Source organism: Strix uralensis, chromosome 2 (genome assembly GCF_047716275.1).
Source record: "Strix uralensis isolate ZFMK-TIS-50842 chromosome 2, bStrUra1, whole genome shotgun sequence".
NCBI lineage: Eukaryota > Metazoa > Chordata > Aves > Strigiformes > Strigidae > Strix > Strix uralensis.
In genome coordinates this window covers 18,303,760-18,328,185 of record NC_133973.1, presented here as the reverse complement: position 1 = coordinate 18,328,185, position 24,426 = coordinate 18,303,760, and the positions used below count along the sequence as shown (strand labels likewise).

The 24,426-nt window shown below is 36.3% G+C and overlaps 1 protein-coding gene across 3 annotated transcripts in view; it reads right to left on the bottom strand.

Annotated features, from left to right (window-relative positions):
- Positions 1-24,426, bottom strand: part of EPHA6 (EPH receptor A6) — a 527,052-nt gene that overhangs the window by 236,736 nt on the left and 265,890 nt on the right. For all 3 annotated transcript variants that reach the window (XM_074856969.1, XM_074856950.1, XM_074856960.1), the window contains exon 5: positions 16,188-16,523. In XM_074856969.1, the coding sequence (XP_074713070.1) occupies positions 16,188-16,523 (336 nt within the window). The remainder of the gene's footprint in view (positions 1-16,187; positions 16,524-24,426) is intronic.

The following is a 24,426-nucleotide window of genomic DNA, read 5'->3' as shown; positions in this document are numbered from 1 at the left end:
GTTGTGTCTGCTTTTATATCTGTGCATAGTGGACACCATAAAATAAATGAGAGACTAGTTAAGGAGTTATAAGGATTTACAGCTCCGCTTGGTCTTTAAGGTCACACTCTCTTAAAGAGTAATTGTTCATCCTAGCGCTTGCTGCCACTAAAACAGTTGACAGCAACTCTAATATCTAGTCAGTAGTGATAGAGATATATGTACCTAACCCCCAACAACCTACAACCTAGGTATAAGAATGTCTCATGCATCTCTCAATTTGCTCCTACATTTTTAAGCTGGCAAATGTGTTCTCAAAGGAAAGTCACCTTCACATACACACAGCTAGTGCCACAGATATACGCACCCATACCCACTTTTTCAATCAGACTAATTTTTATTAGTGTTTCTTTATTTTTTGATATGTCAGGTGGGATTGTTGCAAAGTAAAAAAAATGTTTTATGATGCCTTTTTCAATCATCATCATTGTTTTTATTCCAAGCTAGCAATTAACTTCCTGCCTAATTTGTCACACTTAATTTAAAATAAAGCATGCAGCAATGTTTAGGGCTACAGTCATGGCATTTGTGTTTGGCTGAGGTAGTGGTCACTAGCAGTCTCAATTTATCACTTTTAATTTAAACTCCCATGCCAATGATTTTCCTTCTTAAAGCTATGACTGGCACTTATGGATTTCAAAATCAAAGGGAAAATAAACTACAGTTAAGAATTCAACCACTCAGATCAATGAAAACCTGTTTTATAACTGAGTGTGCTCCAGTTAAATCCCAGCTGCCTGACAGAAAGAATTTAATGTTTCAAACAGTTCTTTTCCCACTTAAATACTCAGAATAACTTTTTATTGAAGCAGAAAGCCACTAGTTGGTGGACAGAAGTGGACTATCGATGTTATTTTGTGAGGAAATACTCCAAAGGTGAGTCCATCAACCTGAAGAAGCATGTACTACTATCCAAATGGCAGTTCCTGGACTGTTTGATTGTTGCTAGTGTATATTTTATAAATATCAGTTTTGTTTCTAAACTTCTTTGAAGGTGAATAATCTGGATTATTTGGTCCAATATCTCACAATTAGCAGTTAATTTGAACTGGAATTCTTTTCTATCCCTTTAAAAATTTAAATAGATAGGCATGTATTTTTATACTATTATTATTTGCTAAATTTACTAAAATAAGTAATTTTTTTAAGAAATAAAGACTGCATAGAGTCATCCACATGTCTGTTTATAGCGCTGGCATAAACCCACCCACTCATGTCAGAAAACAGACAGTGAAGGAGGGAAACAGAAGGCCACATATTAATCCATACTACTCTATATCATGGAATAAGAAAAAAGCTACCATTCTTGTTCTATAGAAACTAGGAAGTCATTTAAAATGTAAGAAAAGACTTCATTTGGATATTTTGGGGAAATCTTTTTGTTTGGTTTGTGGTTTTTTTTCCTAACAGCCTTTCCTCAACCACAGTTTTCCATCCAGAGACTGTTACAATTTTTAAAATCTTTAGTAATCTTTTGGGGAATCAATATTTTTTGTTTTGAGATCATTAGTGGCATTCAAATACTGAAGGTTTTTCCACATTTTAGCTGTGAAACAGCCGAAGATTATTTGAGGGCATTTCCCTCTCTCATTAGACTCACTGTAGCTCCTTGAATTTACAGGATTATCAACGCCTACTCTGCTAGTCGGAGTTGCTTACCTTCCCAATTTATCATTCAGTAAAGTAGCCAAAAGTAGCATGCTGCATTTTGTAACCAAATCTGCCATACAGGAAATATGCTTCAAGAAAAAATGAACCAAAGCAGTACTAATTACAGGATTGATCATAAACACTTTTCCTGGTAAAAAGAAATTACGAATTTTCAAAATATATCAACTAAATTACTGGGCTAGTGGTGAACATTTTTCTCCTTCTTCTTTGTGTACAAATGATAAGTATGTTTAACTGCCAGTGAAATCTACAGAAAGCTCTGAATTCTTCCAAGTCCGAAAAGCAGTATATCTGCATCCCAAGGGAGCCATGCTCACCTTATGGATGGTTATGCTCTACATGGTTTTACATGCACAGACTTATTCCCCACCTTCTAAAATCAGAGTAATTCTACCTACTTGCCTTCAAGGATCACTGACTAAATGTTTGCATAAAAGCAACCAAATACTACAGCATATGAATGCAGCAGAAAACCTACAAGAGAATATATGGCACATGAAGGCTAAGCTTTGAGAAACTGGGCTACACAAGGGATAAAGGGATAACGCACACACAGACAGATGAGGGTGATGCAGAATAACATTGGCCTGTTATCATGGAGACTTGACCAAAAACATGTAGGCCATTAGACTCCATAGTAAAACATAAAACATGATTCTGAATTAAAGCTTCTTGAAAAATTTACCAGTGATTTGATTTGGAACCTTACTTTTTTAAATGAAGATTTTGGTAGCAACTTGGGTGTATGAATTTAATATGTGACGTTTTATAGCTACATAAAAATAATCTCTCAAAGAAGTGAACACATTATTTTGCATTAAAATGGCTGTGAAAGTCACCAAAAGTATAACAATCTATTTTATTAAAATCTGGAGTGTTTGTATTACTGCCAACAAATCTGTATGCTATTCTTGTTTCCTGTTGCAAATATTGCAATTCTTACAAGGACTATCTCATAATGCTTTAACTCAGAATAATGGAATCTTTTCACGCTTTGAGGTCCAAACAGTATACTGTAATACATTTACCCTTATTAAATCTTTTTATCTTTAATTATTGTAAAGGTATCTAAAAAAACGCAATAGATAAGCAGGAATTTCTAAGTAGAAAAAGAACAAAAAAGAAGAAAACCCAAAATCTATAAGCTGTTTTTTTAATGCTGTAGGAAACAGAAAAATCTGGTCAAAACACTGGCCACCTAGTAATAAGCTTAAGAGTGTAAAGTTTATTGATAAGGTGTTTCACCTTATATCAAGAGATTAGAAGCACTCTAGCGCACTGTGCTTAAATCATTTACTTTCACAGTTACTCCACGCTTCTATCAGTGTACAAGATAATATGTGACCCCATATACTTCTGAAATAAATGTTACACTACCAGTGAATTTTATTGATTAAGAAAGGACTAACAGCTCAGTTTGTAAAACAAGCCAGTTTCCATTAAGCATCTCAGTGACAGGGCAGTATTTTCAAAGGTGCTCAGTGAACTGCAGCTCTCAATGCCTTCCTTTCACCGAGATACTACTGAGACCCAAGTTCCCTGAAAAACTTGTCAGTCCTGCAGAAAACATGCACACACTTTCCTTACTCTCCGTGCGTACTCTCTCACTTGGTGGAGCACCCACAGTGTGTATTGGTAACTGTGTTAAGAGGTACCCAACTTTGTGTGGTTAACGCCTTTATTTTCTTCAGCTTTTAAATGTTCATTGCATCACTGCTTAATTCACAGTACTCCACTGAGGAAATAGATTGTACATGTATCAGGTACTTAAAATGTTTACGTGTCGCTGCAAAAACTTAAACAGAAAGGTGGGAAGACAGTTTAAATATAAATATAGAGAGTAAGGAACATAGGAACTTTTTTGAAAGGGTTGGATAGTTTCAATGAAAATGCAGTTTTAGTGTTACATAGAAATGTAGCTCATGTATCAGTTCGGTAAATGTGAAAATCTTACCAAATTATTAAAATATTTCAAAAAAGTAAAGTGATTATTTTCTTATAGCTAACAAAAAGATATTAACACATTAATATGTATTTAGTATTAGACTAATGAATCAAGGCAATTCATTATTTTTAAACTATTTTACATATACTGAAAGACAGTTTTTTATAATATATGGATGCCTACAGAAATAAAACTGTAGTAAATACTACGCATTTTTTATCCTCTAAATTATACTTAATTATAGAAAAAATTCCAGATTGAGATTTTAATTAATTTTAATCCTCCCTCAACTGAGAGACTGAGTAACAGTGACTTGCTCATAAAAACTGACACATATTCCACCCACTCAAATTATTTTTGAAGATGTTAGTCTTATTCTCCCTAAAACTGCATGAGAAAGACACATTTTTAATGTCTGACAATAGAACCATCATCTTAAAACTGAAAAATGGAAAAATTCACACTACTTTGTTCACACTGCTGCTTAAAAGAGCCTAGATTTATTATGTTTATGAGAATGTAGCTGTATTTCTAGAAAGTTTATCCAGAATGCTACTATATAAGAATATGGAAGCTGCAGAGAGCTGGGAATGAGTCTCTTTAACCAAGTAACGGGCAATAGGACAAGGGGGAATGGCCTCAAGTTGTGCCAGGGAAGGTTTAGGCTGGATATTAGGAAGCATTTCTTTACAGAACGGGTTGTTAGGCGTTGGAATGGGCTGCCCAGGGAGGTGGTGGAGTCCCCATCCCTGGAGGTGTTTAAGAGTCGGGTCGACATAGCGCTGAGGGATACGGTGTAGTTGGGAACTGTCCATGTTAGGTTAATGGTTGGACTGGATGATCTTCAAGGTCTTTTCCAACCTAGACGATTCTGTGTTTCTGTGATGGAAAAACAAGATCTGAACTGATTTTCCATGCAGTAGCCTGTATGAATTGCTCACCACCCAGTTTTGCAGCTAACATCTTGTATGCTTACCTACAAATCTCAGGCCATCTTTACAAACCAGTTATGTCACAGATTGATGGTTATAACAGAAAAACAAAAATTTTAAAGGGGAAGATAATGAAGCAAATGTGATGTTAGATAACTTGGTAAACAGATAAAGATACCCTGTAAAGATACCCTGAACAGAACTGCACTGACACATACTTTGGAGTGTGATGTAAAAACATTCTAATATCGTGCTAATGCCTTAGCAGTGTGTTTGGTGCAGGTGGCTCTACGGGATACAGAAGCTGTATGGGCCGAGGGTGGAGGTGTTGGGACACAACTTACTTCCTTTTACATTCACTCCTATGGGTTGCAACATGAGAAACTATTCACAGTGAAATTTAGCTTCAAAGATCTCACACACATCCTGTTGTTCATCTGAGATTAATCACTTTTTCAGTATTACAGTATGTTACATGTAAGAAAAACTACCACTGAAACTGGCACTGCTGAACCTGATTGTTTCAGGAAAAGGTGAGGGAGATAAATGCAGATAAAACTAAGCTCTTCTCCTAAAGCACCAAAGTAATATACACCAGAGAACTGAGTTAATACAGCTCCATGGTCACATATGTTCTCTGAAAAGGTACAGACTTTAATCTTCCATGCTGTCAACTTGCTTTTTGTCCATATAAAATTCACTTCCAAATACAAGAAAGCATTTTAAAAGATAAATAGTATTTAACACCACATTAGCAAAATGTGATTTTCTCTATTTCCTCTCTTCAAAGATTTCATATTCTAGTCAGAGTCGCATAACTTATAAACTGAAATAAATACTTTCTGTAAATTGGCATTTTCCTTTTATTAATAATAATATTTTCCCTTTATTAGAATAAATTGTATCTATGAACATATGGCAAAGAGCAAAAATTCACCTCATGTCTAATTAGTAAATGACATTTCTAGCTTGACAGAATAATGTACGAGTTGAGGGAAGAAGGCAGACTCATATCTTCCCTACTGTTGCTAAACTGTAGCCCATCATCCTTGAACTATAGACTGAATTTCCTGAATCCCATTACTCCATTACCCTACACTGTAAAAAAAAAATTTTTTTAGTCCTCATTAATCTTCAATTATAGGATAAAAGGAATTGTTAGATAATTTTAGGACAACAATCTGATTTTGAAAAATGAAGCTTAGAGTTTGATATTATGTATATATGAACCAGTCATTGGAATCAGACAATTTGTTTTCCAGACAGACTTAATATAATAAAGTGATCATTTATTTCTACACTGTAAAATACAGTATTGGAAAGTGGCTGAACAACTTGTCAGTAACTTACAGGACCATACATCAGCTGTTTGCAATGCATAACAAGTAAGAATTTATGAGTCACTTAGATAATGCACATTAATCTCTAAACACTTCAATACAATTATAGATCAAGCACATGATTTAGAAGCTGCTGCATGTATTATTTAAAATTATATGGAAAAGACAAGTTTAAAAATATTACTTCATGTTCAGACAGAATAAGCACAAAGAAAATTCTTGCAAATGTGGATTAATTCAATGAAGAATGGGACTTAATTAACAGTGGAACAATCTATAGGGTTTGCCATTAACTTCAGCAGAAAAGTTGTGACTCGTTATCTGAATATTGTGAATGAAGGCAAAAGAACTGAGTAGAGGAGACAACGGGAGTGTTCAGGATACATTAGCTGAGCCAGGCCTCATTTGCTTTTTATCCAGTGGGACAGCTATAACTGACTTCCAGTGAAACAGCTTTGGGACATTAGATCTCATTTTGCAATTAGAGATTTCTTGCAAATATTTACTTTATAATTTCAGTTTTTAAATACTGAGTAGTTTAGTGCACGAGATGACGTTGTTATTCCAAGAAAGAATGGTGATCAGTCTAGTTAGCTGAATACATGTTTTTTTAAAATTTATTAAATTTAAAAAATTTTAAAGTTTATTTTTTAGATTATAAATTCTTTTATTCACATGCCTCTCCCTTTCGCTCGTGTTTTCCTTGAGAAGGGTTCTGTGTATCACCTTTCTTCTCCTTTTGGCTATCATGACCTACACGCAGACACCAAAACCAAGCACTTTTATCTGATGCACTGTTTGCTAACTTCCACGTCACCTTAGTAAGTGAAAACAAATGAGACAAAATCCTCTGAATAGTCAGTCCTTCGCAGAATTAGTTGCACTCACTCCAGAGGGTCCAAAAAGTATGAAACTGATTTAAAATGGTTTTATTGAAAAAGTCCACTTTAGACCCTGTAGCCATGTCTTGAATATCTGATAATATTCCTGCTTAACTGAAGGTTTTAAGGGAAGTCTTAAAAGAAGATAAATGCAAAAAATCACTTCTCAATGGAAAACAGAGATTGCATGCTAGACAGAAAAAAGTTTTGGCAGACTAAGAGTGACTTTGTTTACCTTTCTTTGCTCCTGGTCAACTAATACACTGGCCAATCTTGACATTGGTTGTCATCCCCTGCCTTATCTCTGTCAGACTAGGATTCAGACTAGAGTATGAAGGCTCACTTCTGACAGGGGTTGTTAAAGTTAACATGCATTTTTGGACTAAATATTAAGTGTGAATATCCTGGCTAGCATTATCTTTTCAGAGGAGCAATCTTTATTATTTGTTCATTGGAGACCCAGTATAAAATTTACCACAGTGGGAAACCACAGTGTAACACAGATATGAAGGTAGTAAACAGATGTCTCTCATGGTTAGTCTGGGAAGAAAAAGGTTGTACTGGCTCTGGCTGAGCCGGAATTGGTTTTCCCCTATAGCAGCCCCCATGGTGCTGTGTTTTATGTTGGGAGCTGGCAGGGTGTTGATAGCACACTGGTGTTGTGGCTACTGCTGAGTAGTGCTTACACAGCACCAAGGCTCTTTCCGACATTTCCCCCCTCAGTGGGACGGGGTGGGCAAGATCTTGGGAGGGGACACAACCAGGACAGCTGACCCGAACTGACCAAAGGGATATTCCAGACCATATGACGTCTGCTCAGTATAAAGCTGGGAGAAAGGAGGAAGGGGGTGGGGTCACCCTTGGTCCTCCGAGGCAACCACTACGCGTATCGGAGCCCTGCTTCCTGAGAAGGGCCGACATCGCCTGTTCATGGGAAGTAGAGAATAAATCTGTTTTCTTTTTTTTTGCTTCCGCACGCGGACCTTTGCTTCGCTTTGCTTATATTAAAACTGCTTTTGTTTTACCCACAAGGGTTGGTTGTTTTTTTTTCCTATCTTATATTCTTTCCCCTCTTTGCCCTGTTGAGAAAAAAGGGGAAGGGGGGGAAGTGATAGAGCGACTTGGTGGGTACCTGGCATTTAGCCAAGGTCAAACCACCACAAAGGTAAAAGCATATTATCAGAAATATTATCTTGAAGCTAACAGAACTGTAAAATAAATAGATTTCTGAAGTTTAGGAAACTATAATTCCGAATCTGCTCTCAACCTTATTCCAATGTGCACAACTTAATGCCATTATTGTATATATAAAAAAAACTACTTCCAAACTGTGAGCCTAAGGCAAATGCACATGGAAAAGTCACAGAAGTGGAAGGAGAAGGGTTGTTGAGTGTAATGAAGAAGCTACATTTTAAGAGGTAAATGAATCGGAGCAACCCGCTACCAACATAATTGCTTTACAGACCCCATAGCAAACATCAGCAGAATTGGTTTGTAATTTACCATGTCCTTCATTTTGAACATGCTCCCTAAAGATTTGTGTGAAAGTCATGACATCTACAAACACAATTCGTTTCAGATTGACTAGCCGTGATGAATGTCTTCCTTTACTACCCTTGACCAAAATCACTCCTTTTGCCAAGAATGCAACAGAAGTCTTCATTTCACTTTCTTGTACTGGGAACACCAGAGTTGTGGTTGGGTTTTTTTTTGGTTTTTGGTTTGGGTTGGGTTTTTTTGTTGTTTGTTTTGTTTTTTCCAAAATAAAATAGCTTTCAGAAATGTTTATGTAAACTCTGAAAAAAGAAGGTTCCTAATGTAACTCTGAAGAGTTTCCTAAGTCGGACAATTAACATTTGTGGCAGAGGTTTCTAATCACTTAATTCATCAGTTTATATCTGAAATATCTTGTACCTTACCCTGACTAGAATACTCAATAACTTCTTCTAACTATATATAATTCATTGGGAGATATTCCAGCTAATTGAAATGTGCTTGATTATCCTGACATGGTTCTTAGCTGAGTGGTGTGCAGATAGCACCAATAAGCTTATTTGACATTCTTGTTTAAAATCACCAGAGTCAATGAACAAACATCTCATTCTTAGGGGCTTAATTATGTGCTGAATGACCTTCAAAGCTACTGACTACAATAGGAACAAATAAAATAAAGGCATCTTTCTTATCCCCGTGCTGTATGCTTACCAATTTATTTGTAATTATTGTTTTACGTTTTTCTCCACAAATGTCCCTTTTATAAATGGAAATAAACTATTATGAAACATACAATTGTTGCAGCATTTGGACATGGTATTTTAGCAGCTACAACTTAAATCAGAAACTTGCTGAAAACACGTCACAGACAAATTGCCAATGATTATAAATAATAGTGTGCTATGCAATGAAAGAAACTATTACAAAAGCTGAAAGACCACAGTAATAAGTATATTATGGGAAAAATACTTTACAGTATTGATTAACCTCTTTCCCCTCCGCCTTCAAACTACAATTTCATTTTGTTCTCCTCTTATTGCATAAGTTAGAGAAACATATTATGAAGCTACACATAGTCTGACTAGATTAATGGATAATGCTGGTGAATGAGAAATGAAGGTAAATGGAAACAGGTTGACTTTTGCTGCATTAAAGAAATGGCTCAACATCAATATCTGCCAGCAGAAAAAGAAAATATTTGTTAAAGAAAATTTATAAGTATTTAAAAATTCTTCAGGATATAAACCAAGATTGTTTTAAAAGCCATTTTTTACCTGTGATTACTGTATAGTAATCAGGCATATGTGTAAAGAAACATCAGCAAGTAGTCTAAATGTACAGAGGTGACCAGCAAATAAAAATCTGTGGGTGATAATTATGCCGCACAAAGACCTTGCCTCAAAATTTTGAATTTTGGCAGACCTGAGGAGTGTTCAGAAGAATGTTAGCTGAACAAGTCTGAGAATTGAAATTTAGCATTTTTGCCTTGTGATTTTCTTTCCAACTGTAAATGCTTAATTTATATACACACTGACATAAATACACATATACATTCGTATAGTTTAACAGGCTGGCCTGTTAAACTGAAATTGAATATTCATTACATAATGCTGAATACCTTTTTAAAATGTATCATTTAAATGTGTTTGTTGTTCAGAAGTGACTTAAAATAGGGAGTACACATCTCAAACCTTTTTTTTTTTTGTTAGTGATCCCTCTTATTGTCTTTGTGTCACATTCAGTATAGACATTTACAGACTGTCCCTAGCCAGTAACCAAGGCGTTGATACTTCTCTTCAAATTTTTCACATAAATAGTACCAGCAGCACTGTTCTGCACTGCTCCCATGACAGTACAGGGTTTGGTAGAACTATCAGTACAGCTGTAGGTGTCAGATAAACAAATAACATAAATTTCTCATTTATTGTCATCTATGAAAATTTAATGACCTTTCATGTGGCTTGAGCTCTGGCAATGTCTGATGGAGGCTGTTTTGTGACTGTTCCATAACAGGCTTTTATGCAGCCTGCTATTCCATTTCGACAGTCAGTGATTAGAAATAGCTGTTCCTTTAGATTTATAAACGATTAGCATACAGAGTTTGGAAGACGGTTCAAAGGGGTTCATCATGTCATTATGAAAAGAGAAGCTTTCTTGACTTTAAAGTTACAAAGGACAATCAGATCTGTAGAGATTTGAGACTCGGGGAAAAAAAAGGAAAGCTGACTTTTGATTAGGGTGAAAGTCAGATGCTACTATGGGCAGCAACTTAGGATGAGTGAAAAGGGAACTCCCCTGCCACCCCAATGAGCATCCTGAAACTATACTGTCATCAGCTAGAAAGATTAATCCTGATAAACTGTCCTGGTAGTGCTTCTGAGATGCTTCCCTGACAGTCGAATGAGGCTCTTAACAACTTACACCATCTGTATTGTTATATAATGCTATATGCCAATAATTCGTGGTGATAAGGTCATGCTTATTCCTGGAAGAGACACTGTAATCCATCCATGTATTCCTCAGTTCCCACAGCTCTAAGAGTGGATAAGAGGTTGCTGTTGCTACAGACCATCCACACTGGGCTGCAAATATGTCTGAGGAGCCACTTGTACTAGGAACAATGAATTGGCCATAACTTATTTGGAAAAAGGAATCAGATGAAAGGCAGTCCCTTTCAGACACTGGCAAGATTTTACCATCAGATTAGGAAACATCGCCTAGGATAGAACTGCCAATGGCTCACATAAAATAAAATGTATCAGACAAAGGAATCCTGCCAGATTTGCAGTTTCAGAGTCTGTCTGTAAACTTCAGCTAGTCACAGGCTGCCAACACTAGACAGACACAGCAAAACTACACAGGTCTTTAATATAGTGATAGGGTGTGTGCCCAGAGTGAAGTCTCTCATGCCTCAAATTTTGTCTACTGGTAGCAGGTCTTTGATGTCACGGAGACCAGAGTCACTCACAAACTGCAGAATTGAGGAGGGAGAAAATCAGATTTCCAGGATGCAATGGCAGAAGGAGTATTTCTCTGGTGTAAACTTTCCACCAAGGCAGGAAAGACATGTGGAAGGAGCCCACGAATGGAATGATGCCCACGAAGCGTCCCATGGCTGAGCTGTGATTTTAGGGGAGGTCACTGCTGTGGGACTTGCAGGTGAAAGGTGAGCTGGGGTCTGCCAGCATGGAGTCCCGCAGGAGGGACGTGATGTGGTGAAGATGCAGACCAGACAACAAGGAAACTCTTCAGTCAGAGAACACTATAACTACAGAGTGCTGCTCCTCAGTGAAGCACCTGAAATGGTGGACTGAAACAGAGCAGGCCACTATGTCTGTATAATCACGTACGTACTCAGGATATGACTCATGACTCCCAATCTGTGTAGCGTAATGTTAAAAAACCCTCTGTTCTCAAGAAATAGAACATATGAATGCTCACTGAGGGAATGTGTATGTGGACTATTATTTGGAAATAGGAGCTATTGTTTTAAACTCTGTTTTCCTTAATTATTCATTATTTACTACTTTAATTATGCATGAAAAACCTCAAGTACGTCTGAATTTTCTTTAGGCAATGCAGACTCTAAGGCATGCTAAGAAAGTCATATAGTGAGGTGTCTCTTCCTTCCATTAGTCATAAGAGAAACATAAATTACAATTCAGCATATAATTCTCTGCTTCTTCACGCAATGATTTAAAGTCTATTGAGTACAATTACTTCCTACTCAGCATATTTACTGCTGTATAAAACTTTCTCCCTCCCATAAAGAAAAGGCATCCAGGCACTTTTCTGAACAACAGTACTGTTAAACATTTTTTGATGAGGCTTCTTTTGAAAACATGTTTTACCTTTCAGTTGTTTACAAATTACTTTAGCAGTGATTTGGGAAGGCACTTAATATGTGCTAATGTTCTTTGAACAGGGAGTTTACTTAAGTGCTTTTCTGAGCAGAAGCTCATTGTGCTTATCCGTCCATTTATCTGAATTTAAAGTAGGGATTATTTTGATATCTCAAAACATTTTGAAACAGAGCTATGCAAGAGTAGCATATAGCTCACTTCCCTCATCTCTCCATCTGCAACATCTACACTTCCTAACATATCCCTACCCCATCCTTGTTTGCCACACTTGCAGGACAAGACACAGCCAGTGCTGTGATCATATAGGAACTATATATACTCTTTCTTTACTGACTAGCCAACAGACAGACAAAGTGGTTGGTCAGCTGGCATCTCTAGTCCAGTAGAAAGCCTTAAGTAGCTGAACCTTGCTTTTTAACTTGCAGACCTAACCAAGAGCTTGGTGTGACTCTTAAGTGGTCATTTTTCACACTTCTGTTGAGAGAACATAGTATCTGTGAAATCTTTCTCTGTTATTGAACTCATGTTGGCTAATGGGTTGGTTCACAGTTCTTTGTTTCCTTATGAAGCCCAGGGGAAAAACCAAAAACATGGATATTGAATTTATGAATACTTGTACAAAATTAATAACTAAAAAAAGTCATGGATGTTACCAAGTTCCTTTTATATGACTTACATTAATGTTAGTAATTTTTTTCAGTATTTGATCAGGTCTGGTAATACTTTAGTCATCAAATCGAAGGGAGGTTTGCAGGATGCAGTTCACAAAGCCTTTTCAGACTGTTACTTTCCTTTAGTCTGCTTCTTGTCATCCTTACAGCTGAGCAGTGTACTTAATCTTGTTGATGCTGGTGATTGCATCAGGAGGCAGTTAAGATTTTAATATTAGTTGTGGTAGATCTCTGTGCTTAAAGATGAGCCTTAATCACTTCTGAATTAGTTCCCTTCTGTCAGCAAATACTCTCCCTCTTTGATGCTCTCAGGCTGCTCTACTCACTAACTGTGGTAGAATACAATTCTTCAGTTTCTATGGACGCCCCCAGTACTCTTCATTGCATTACTTTATTCAGCAAAATGCCAACAGCAGTATCTTCTCCAAAAAGAGAGAAAAAACCCTGAAGAACGAGCTAATAATTGTTTAAAGAAGAATCTGTTAATTTCACATAAACCATCAAAAAAGAAAGGGCCACTAGAGGGAAGTAAATCCAATATGCTTAAAGAAAATAACATGCTAGCTCCTCAGCTACCGTAAATTATTGTAGCTAACAGAATGGTCTGGAGTTAGAACAGCTGAAGATATTGTTCTACGTTCTTAACAAGGATATGACAATTGAAGAAAACAATTTATGTATTTATAAAAAGGTCTAGTACTTCATGGAATGTGTATACATTAAAACAGTTTCTATGAAAAGATTACATGTCAAAAGGTAGTATGAACACAGGATAAATATGTTGTGTAGTTATAATTTATTCTAGATCTAGATCTTCCATATTAGACACACATCAAGAGAGAAAAGTTGTTTTAAAGCAATGTGTTTGGTCTTCTGGTAATGCAGTCCTTGCACACATTAAGATATTTTTGATTTGTTGTCACATCATGCATATAATCTTGGATCTTTGTTTTATATTATCATGTGCACAAACCTGCAACACCATGAAATAAGTACTGTCCATTTCAGTATAATTAAGATTATAAGGAAAGATTGTAACAGTGAGTTTAGTGTTTGGTGGTATAGATAGAAAAAGAAATGCAATATAAAGGCAATTATTCAGTATTTTTGGTAAATATGGCAAAAGCAAAACTATAAATTGTTTAATAATAGCTGGCTAACAATAAAAATAAAAAAGGTCACTAATCTTTTTACCTGAGAATGTCAATGTGATTTATAAACATTAATAAAATCTCTGCAATGTTCTGAAGCTTTAGTTCTACAGCTTCCTTTTCTGAGGTTAGATACCCTAGCTTTCTCCACATCAGTTCCTATTCATGACTAAAAGTAACTCACAAAAATTGTTTATTGTCCTCTCAATAATTTCCATCAATGAAAATTCCATTAATTTTCTTACATATTTCATACGACGTTATCTTTCTCTCTTTTACTTCTAAATATATAGTTAACGTGCTTATGATTTTATACAACTACACAGTTTATAAGCCTACAAAACCGGTTTTATCTTTATAACTACATTTTATAGATGCCTCAATTTCATTTATTACAATGCTTTCTCCTGCAAAGCTGTCTTTTTATATCCAAATAAACTGACAGATATTCTGGAAATCTCGTCTTAAATTCTCTGAAGCCCTTCCAACACCATTTTTAGTAATGTAAGAATTATTATAGGGAATGTAAGCAGTCTACACTCTAGAGTTTACTGTCAGTGTGTCACAAATTATCAAAACATTGGTCTTTTCCCTGTTTTGAGTAAACTGCAGTGAAAATCTATATTGTTAAACCAGGAACAGACAACAGCAAAAGACATTATTTTTTAAAAGCCCACCACTTAAATACACCTCATAAGCCATGTTCACACAGCTGTTAGCCAGCTTAAAAACAAACCGTATCTCTGGTGACCTCCACCTGTGCATGTTTGGTGACTTGCATTTAGTACCATGAAAAATAAGTATACATAAGGGTAGTTTCTGGCACCATGTTTTGTTCCTTTAATGAGAAAGGAAAAGAGAGATTCCGGTTCGCAACATCATACGTAGCCTAGGAGCTTACGGCGATTCTCAGTGCAAAGCACATATCATTAGGCATCTTACATAATTAGCTCTTCTGTTACCATCATCACACGAATGGTGAGTGAGTAGTTTTCATGCTTTTTCTAATCCATTTTCATGAATATTATTAGTCTTACCATCATTGTCATTATCATCATCACAGCAAGCTGTTAATTTCTGTATGCCCAAAGGCAAACAAGTCATTACTTACTCATCAACAAAACTACTTGTCCCAGATACACAGGTAAGCAGATTTTTGCTAGGCTGATCAGTGAAAGAACCCAGGGCCTTCCTACAAGTGAAACGTAACAGGATCCTCCCAAACGTTAGCATTTTTACTAAATACTTTCATATTATCAAAGGTCTTCTACTCAAAATGGTAGTTTTGCCGGTTTGGTTCCTGTTTTACATTAAACACTCCAGCTACAGTTGCAATGTCACTGCACAGTAGGTGAAAAAAATTTCTGGAACAAATGTCAGCAAGGGATAATTTTGAAGTAACCTTCTCATCTACAGTAACACAGTCCAGAAGATAACACTGCTATATAGATTGCTTTGTTGGTAACCTATGATGCTGTTTGCTGGCATAGTAAGTACCTCTAAAGATGGAAGAGGAAAAAGTTGCAGAAATAAACAAAAATATAGAGCTCTTTTAGTTTGCCATGTTTTCCCCTATTTCCCATAACGGTTGACCTTGGACATGAACTTGAACTGAAATGGGGGGAAGAAAAAGCTCAAAAATAATAATGCAAAGTGGACAATTAAAGGAACAAAAAAAAATCTATTGGGATACCTCACCTAAGGAACTGGCTCATACAGGTGCTGAAATATCTTGCAGTGAAGCATGCTGCAGAAGTACTGTGAAACATGGATACTAAAAGAAGTGAGTTCACTTTCATTTAACCTTTGTATTGTGAAATTGTAATACATAACGTGTGGTGTATTACTCTTTCAAAACTGAAATCTTAAGGAAGGACTTGGAAAAGCACCAGACGCAGACTCTAGTTCTAACGAACTACCAATACAGTTAGTCTCAGGTAGTTAAAGCTTGCACTTAACTTTAAACAGGAAGGTATGTTTTTGTGCCCTGTGTAATAATGGGGTCAAGGGCCAGCTGCCAAAAGCATTTAATGCCCTCACCAGCAGAAGCTGGAAGTCCTCAACAAAAGCACTTAAAACATTTAACAATCTGCAAAACATCCTAACTTGCTGACCCAGACTTCCAAGAAACAAAACTATCCCCCTAATAAGTGCGTAAGTGACAGGGACACAGTAACAGACATGCAGTGCTGGGACTTACCATCTTGGTCTGTGGTAACTGTGATTGCTGTGAACTGCTTGGGAGAGAAACTCAGCTCTGAGACCCCATTCGTGGCTTCTATTTCAAAGGTGTAGTTCACGTGTGACACAAAGTCAAGCACTGTCACTGAGGAGTTGATGAGACCTGTGTGCCTGGGGATGAAACGGATACCTCCCCCACAGATCTCACACTGGCTGGCGTCCGACCCACATTTCTTACAGATGACACTGTAAGTGAGATCTTTTCTTCCTCCGGTATCACTCGGGGGGCTCCATTCCAACATGAGAGCTGTTTCATTAATGTTAAAAATCACATTCCTTGGAGCAGAAGGTGGCCCTGCAAAGAAGGAGGGGAAAGCCTATTAAGCAACAGTTGTCTATTTTGGAGGAAGAACAAAACATGAAAAAATGTATTAGTCTGAAGGCAAAAGAGTTATGTTTCAATAACAAATTCAATGTAAAAATTAAAAATTATCTAAATACAGTCCTTGAAAATGAAGCAGGAATAATAAATGGGCAAGATCTTAAAAAGCTGAATAAATAAATAAGAATTAATTCAGAAATAATTTAAGGCAACATAAAAATGACTTGGTAATGTCAAACCTAGACTTGATAACACAAATTTGCACTAAATATCTCTTGATCTTGTGGGATACTGGGGTAGAGCTTTAACCACAAAATGTATTTCCTTATGTCTAGTAATGTAGGCTTTTCTGGTACTTATAATTTAGATGTTTTGTAAGAGTCAAATTGAACAATAAATAAACAGCAGCTTTGGAATAATGACAAGAGGCAAAATTGTTTGTATTAGTTCTGCAGTGCCAGATATTTTTTCTATCCTTCACTCCTTATCCCCAGGGATTTCCTTGCTGCTGTTCATTAACAGAGTTAGGTGGCAACAGGCCAAGACTATTAGGGACAAGAGACAGTTTACAAGTTTTTTTTCTTTCCCACCTGGCACTTCATCAGCATCAGTATAACAGTGAAGACATCAACCTTGGAAATTAAAGGTCTAAAAGGATGGAGGCAAAGCAGAAGAAAAAATAATACTTGAAGACTGTGGGGAGGGATGCAAATATAGTAGTAGCAGCAGGCAGAGTATAAGAAAGCTCTCATCTTGCAAGCAGGTGGTAAAGGTCTCTGTGTCCTCTCAGATGAACCTTGAGTGACTCATTTCCCATGGATTCCACAATAGTCAAGGTATGTCCAACAAGTTTTAAGCTGTTATGCTGATTTACTGTGTAGGATCACATGTAAATCATCTGAGGCTTTATATATCAGCTTCCACAGTCTGACAGAAGAACTTTACGACATAATAATTTTTCAGATAGGAATTAATGAAGGGGTGAAGGAAAGGCAGAAATTGTTAAAGGAAGTCTGAATAATCTTATCTCCATTTCTTATTAAATTCTTCTTCCACTTAACATATTTCAACCAAGCACTTACAGACACATGGTTTTCCAAAACAATTTATATAGAGTCCCAAAATACGCTCATAAAAATTACATAAGAAACACAGATTTGGCAAAATGCAAGGCATTATACTCCAGGTTTTGATATATGTAAGATGAGTGTGGTAAACTCAACTGGCAATCTCTCGGGTTTTTTGAGCTGAATGAGTTGAATAAGCATTTCCAGCTCTCAACATAAAATCACAGTGCACATGGATTGCTTACCCAGTGGTTAGCAGAACTTTGAAAACTTTCAGCTTGCTTTACAGGTTTTCATGATTTATACCACCTGCCAGCAAGACTTAAGTATAAAGTTTTGATTGAGATACTGTTCAAACTTTGAGTGAGCTTTTCATTACTTCAGGGCCTATTAAGCAGCCTGAAAGACTGTGTGAAACATTTGCAAATGACATCAGCTAATTCTTACACAGAATGTATTTCTCCCAACAGAGAAATCTGAGAGAGTCCTATAATTAAAATATCATCATGTCTTTTATAAAAACTTTAAGACAATGAGAGAAGAACTAAACAAGAAAACAAACAAAAATATTGATCAACACTCTTGTAAATTCCAGTTCTACTGTTCCCTCTGTAGCATGAGGGCAAGACCTTGTGCCCAAAGGATGATCAGAAAAATGGTCAGAACTTTACTTAGGAAGGAGAACAAAATATCAAAGCTCCTCCTGACATTTCCTATATAAATCAGGATCTCAAAGCTCAGGAAAAAAAACAATTAAAAATACAATACTTTTTTCTAATCATTCAATTCCGTTATTTCTTTTTTTCCTTAAGATCTGCAATTACTACAGCAGTGACACACTGATTTGATTTTCAAACTTGTAGCTATTTATTTGACTGATCAAAATGGAGCAATTTAGAAAATCAAGCCTATTTGTGCTTCAGAAATATGCACCTATAACTGAAATAATTTGAGTTCTTAATTCCGAAAGATGATCCTGAATACTAAAATGGACTATACTTTAACAAAAAACATTACTATATCTTATATTTTACTAATAATTTTACTATACAGTTGTACCTACACATAGCAGCAAGAATGAGTACTAACTTTCATGAAGGAAGGAGGCAATAACAGTAGCAGAAAAAAGCCACTATTTACCAACATTCATAATTTCAAAGTGATGCTATTTGTTTACTTATGTGGCATAAATGAGGGTATAAAAGCTGGAAGGCTCATAAAGGGGAAAAAAAGTTTGTTTGATGTGGGAGGGATAATGTGAACTAATAAATGTTAAGGTTTTCTGTGAACTGTAGTTGAACATTTGAGTTGCTTTTTTCTTTCTGGTATTTCTAATTTTAAATAACTAAGACCATGTTTTCATTAAAATTATTTTTCCCCTAAAGTAAATGATGAATTAGCTGCTGGATTTCAAGCACTTGATAACAAAAATATTTGGAGGTGTTACATTGCTTTGCATTTTTTTAGTGGACAAGAAAGTTTAAAATATTTTGAATGTGTGAGTATTTATTTGTATATCTATTTGTAGAGAGCTCACAGTTAGGAGCCAAAAAGCCCTGGAGAGGAAAGACCAGTTATTTTTCAGCGTATCAAAGAATCCTTTAGCTGAACGGTATATGGCTCATTTGTACTGAAGATCGATATTTCGGGAACCTGTCAGATGAAAATTATATTTGTAATTTGCAATTTTTATGGTCACAGAGAATATTTTGAGTATTTCCTTCCTGGTCTTTGACTGTGACCTTATGATAAGTCTAACACTGAAGCATTTGAGATACTGTAATATGTAAGTATTTATAAACGCAACTTGCTAACAAAGGCTAATTACATTGATACATCATTTTCCAGTGGTGTGGAAAACAGAAAGAAGGTACAGCCTTGAAGATGCTTATGTCGTCCAAAAGCCCCTACAACCTTAGAGTGCCTTAGGTGTACAAATCTCCAAACTTCCCATAAAATTACTGTGAGGTTGATGGTTCTAACTACTCTGTAAAACAGTCCTGAGATCAGAATAAGCTAAAACTAGCACAGATTACTTCAACTTTAGTTCTTATTATTTATGTGCAGAAGACAGGAATAATTACGTTTCCTCTAAAAACATGCTGTGAGAATTAAATAATGACTGGTCTTAACAAATTCCCACTGTTAAAACCAATGAGGAGCTTTAGGAATATGGAGGATGAGCCTTAATCGCACTTACATACGTGCATAACTTTAAGTGGATCAGTAATCCCCTTGAAATAATTGGTAATACTCATGCACTTAAAACTAAGCATGTGTGTAATTGCTCAAAGGATTGGAGCCAATGTTTTAAAACTGGCTTAAATTTAATCTTACATAAACTAAAGATATTATGACAATGGGTCATCACAGCTCATTTTTTTTTGTTACTTCATCAACTTTGGCAGGCCAAAACAGCAATTACAGTGAATCTGGGCAATAGGAGAGTTTTGTCTGGCTTTGTCAATTTAAATTTTCTATCAGATTCTTGTTGTACTAAATGGAGATGGCATCAGTAGAAGAACCAATACAGTAGGTAAAATGCACTTCTCTTTAAAATTTATTTTTTGTTTGTACTAGAGAATGAAGATTGTTATATTCATGATTTGGGACTTAATCCTCAACTGTAAGAGAAAACATGAATTATTGTACATTCACATTTCAATGAATAAGGAGAACATTATCAACTATGTTAGAGGTGTCTGAAAGTATGTGACTGACCGCCTGCAAATACTGAAAAAAAACGCAGACACGCTTCATACCCAAGGCCCCTCATGCCAATTTGCATGACGATTAAATAGCTTTTTAATTGCTGTTAAATTATGCCAGTTAAACTGTGATTTCATGCAAATATTAAGCTGTAATGACATGCAGTGAATCATTTACTAAGATTTAGAACTTGGAACAAAGAGAGACAATTAATTCTAATCCTCAGATTCAGCTAAATTATGTGTCACTGGGCTTTTATGAATGTGGCCTGATTGCTTTGTTATCATTTATAAATTATACAAAGATTACTTGACACATTAGAAAAACTTGGCAGCAATAACCCTTCTGCAGACATATGTGTGCAAGGCTCTCAGGGATTTCCTTATATTGATTTTTAAGTAAAACAGGTATATTGGTGAAAATGATGGATCTGTTCCTCACAGCAAAATTCATGACTTTGGATTTTGAACAAGAGTGAAACACAGTTCAGACGGATAGGCATTTAAAAAAAAATGAAGCTCTTCTGCTCCTTAGATGAAACACAGCCCAAGTGTGAGCAATGTCTTTTGCTTCATTTACAAATTAGAATGTAAGAAGTATTTCTACGCTCTCCGTGGAGCAGACTGGCATTGATGTCTTACAGAGAAGCAGGCCCACTCCTAAAAGCAACAGAGCTGAGTTTATGCCTCATGCAGTACTTTGCACCTCATCTTGCTTTGCCCTCTGTCAAGGTGAAGTGCATTTTGTCCTTTAGGGAAGGAGAGAGGAGCAAACACAATGCTGCAGAAGTCTAGTGAGGGCAATGCAGTATTTTAAACACTACAGAGTGATGACTGCCTGGAAAAAAAATGGTTGTTTTTTAAGTGAGAACTGTCCATTACCAACTATTGGACTCTTAGAAGTGTGTGTTATTTGACTACTGAATTTACAGTGGAAGGGTGAAAATTAACCACTGTCTTAGAACACTCAGAATCAGCATCTGGCTGTGCCCCTTGAGTTCATAATTGCTTTTTTATATACATACATACATAGATGTAGCATATATAAGTAGTGTCACTTGATGTAGAATGCTGTATTACATTTTTTCCTTTTCAGAATCTCTTCTTCTTCTGTGAGGCAGGCAGGAGGAATGGAAGCCGTTGACTGCAAACCAATACTCCAAGTCTGAGTGTAATGATAAATTGCAAACAAGTATATATATAAAAATAACAATAGAGGCAGTAGAGCTGAAGGCTTCAAGCATGTTTCTTGATTTTGCTGCTGGAATACAGTGTTGACTCTTAAAACCAGAGGATACAGTTTGTGACAAACGTAAGTTTGTTGGGTTCAAAATTGTTTAAGTATAACATGAAAAGAGATGCATTCAGACTCAGACACCCAGTATAAGCCTGCCTGCCTTTGACCTTGAAAAGGTGGATCAATTTATCCAATTACATTATACTGGGAAATGTTAGAGTTTATGTACAGAGTAATCAGACAGGGGATTAGATATGATGCTATTTGTTGCTCACTGTGTATGCAGAGAGATCACTGATAGAGTACTCACATATGGCAAAGAAATACAATAAGGAGAAAGAGTAGCAGCAAGAGATTGATAACAAGTGCCAATCAAGTGAAAAAAGCTAGGAGAAAGAGATTAACAATATATCCTAATGTAATTTTCATTCCTCTTATTAAAATTAGATTTCTATTATGCTTTTCTGCAAAGTGCACACTCTTCTTTTACAAAATACAGTCACACGAAGCAAAAATGGGAACTGTACAATTTTGGAAAAGCATACAGTATGCACTTTCACAGAATTAATGAAATTAGATTTGAAGCTCATCATGAAAAAAATGGATGCTTGAAGCTAAACTCTTAATTTCATAGTCTCTTAAATCAAGGTCCTTATTTTCCATAATGCTGCATATGCAAGTTTTCCAGTACTGAGGAAAAATTCTGGAGTGAGAAATACTGTCTGACCCTATACAAGAATGAAAAGAGAGAGAATAAACTATCTACCTATTCTAGGCGTATTGCTTTGTAGGACTTGGGGAAGCAAACAAAATAGGTATGAATACAGTTGGTTCAAAATGTTTGAATATGAAGAAATTTGTAAGGGGAATACACCATTCTGTGTTTAATTCAAGCAATCTCATTTAAAAAGTCAGAAGAAAAATTTTTAATCTCTTATGTCACATCTCACATGTCAGGATACAAATGTGCAAAAGAACATCAAAAATGCAGATCTGCCCCAAAAGTGGTTATGCAGAAAAGGCATTTTCTTACTGCACAACCTTTTCTCTGTATTTAGTCAAATTGGCTCATTTTTTTTCCTAACTTTTCAACTCCTTTTATTAGAGTAAAGCATGACAGTTTGGAAGGATTTGGAATTCTACTCATATCTGTATCTTTGTTTATTAAATTTAAATTAGCCACATCTGCACAGACCCACCGAAGGCAGTGAGGTTGTATTTATGACAGAAACATAATTTTAATAACTGAGAGCATAATTTGAAAGCAGTGGGGCTAAAGACACCACTTAGGGAATAATTTGGCCTGCAGATTCTTCATTACTGATGATGTGCAAGAAGATAAGAACACAGTCTGCCTGTCAAGAGTCTTGGTGTCATTTGCAGAGCTGACAATTAGTGAAATAATCATCATCGTAGGTATAAGATGAATACATCTGCTGTTACAGTCAATGAAGTACTGATACCTTGCAGTCTAGGCTGAGTGAGAGGCAATGCATGGCGGCGCTGAAGCGAGAGCAAGGCAGAAACTGGAATGTGGTTCACCGTCCTTTATTTCTTATTTCTCCCAAGTCATAGTGAGATGGGCCACTGGTACTTCTGTTGTGGTTGATTTCTTCCCTGCCTCCACTCTCAGTTTCTCTGGCTGACATCCTCAGCAGGAGAGCTCTGGCAGCAAGTCTTTCCTGACAGTTTTTGGCCAAAGCAGCTCTCAGCACCCTGCTTTTGTTGGGAACGCACTGGGGTGTTGATGCCACAGGGCTCTAATGCTCCTCCCTACCTTATCAATACTAATGGGCTTAAAATTGTGCCCTGAAAGATAATTATGGAAACACAATGCCATGTATGAGTAATTTTTTCAGAGAAGAACTGTCTTTTGGAGATGAAAAATCAATGACTTATAAATAATACGGAACCACATCTGCATAATGCATGAGCAAAACCATCTTTCTAAGCATGAAACTGTCAAGAGTGCCTGGGATGTGTGTTTGTTCTGTGGGTAAGTTTTTAATGGCCTGTGCTTGGGGCACTCATTTGTGTGGAATTATTTGTAATTACCATTTTCCTGTGGGAAGTCTGGAACAACATTATTTATTCCCTCACATATTTTGTGCAAAATGATAGGGCCTTGCTCCAGAGCGAGCTGACAGCAGATCGTGTGCATTGGATCGGGGTGCCTCTCTGAACCCTATGTCCCGAAAGTAGCCGGAGGTTGGGACTTGCCTTTCCCCTCTGAAAACCCTATGGTAAGATTAGACAACTTTCTGTTAAGTGCCTTGGATCTCAGGAATACAATTTCTAGTGACCATCGCACCTCCCATTTGGTGGATGGACAATGTCTTGGTCTATGTAACAACCTCAGGATTACAGAGTGTCTATGACTTTGTAAATCGGCTTCAAATTACCTTGTTATACTCCCAGTTTGCCCAGTACAGTGCCATTTGGAGAGACTAGCAGGAAGTAGTTCAATTCTGCTAGTGGTAGTAGTAGTTCAATTCTGTCAGCTCAGTTATTTTCACATGGTGCTGCCTTATGCAGTGTAAACATACCAAAATTATGACTATACACTGATGGTTATTGCAACAATATTTTGTTTTTATGGTTTTATCTCTTAAGCTTTTTGTATACCTAGTCTGTTAAAATACTTTATGCATTTAACATGTTAATTTTTTTAGAATTCTCTTAATAAGAGGACTGTGGCACAAAATGTACTAGAATCAAATCCTCCAGCAAAAGAGCTAACAAAATGCTACACAGAAAACTAGGTATCTTAGAAAATTTTTCAAACAGATTTTAATCATCTTTATTTCATCTGTAAATACATTAGCTACAGATTTTTAAATGATGCCGTTTGTTCCCAGTTTTGA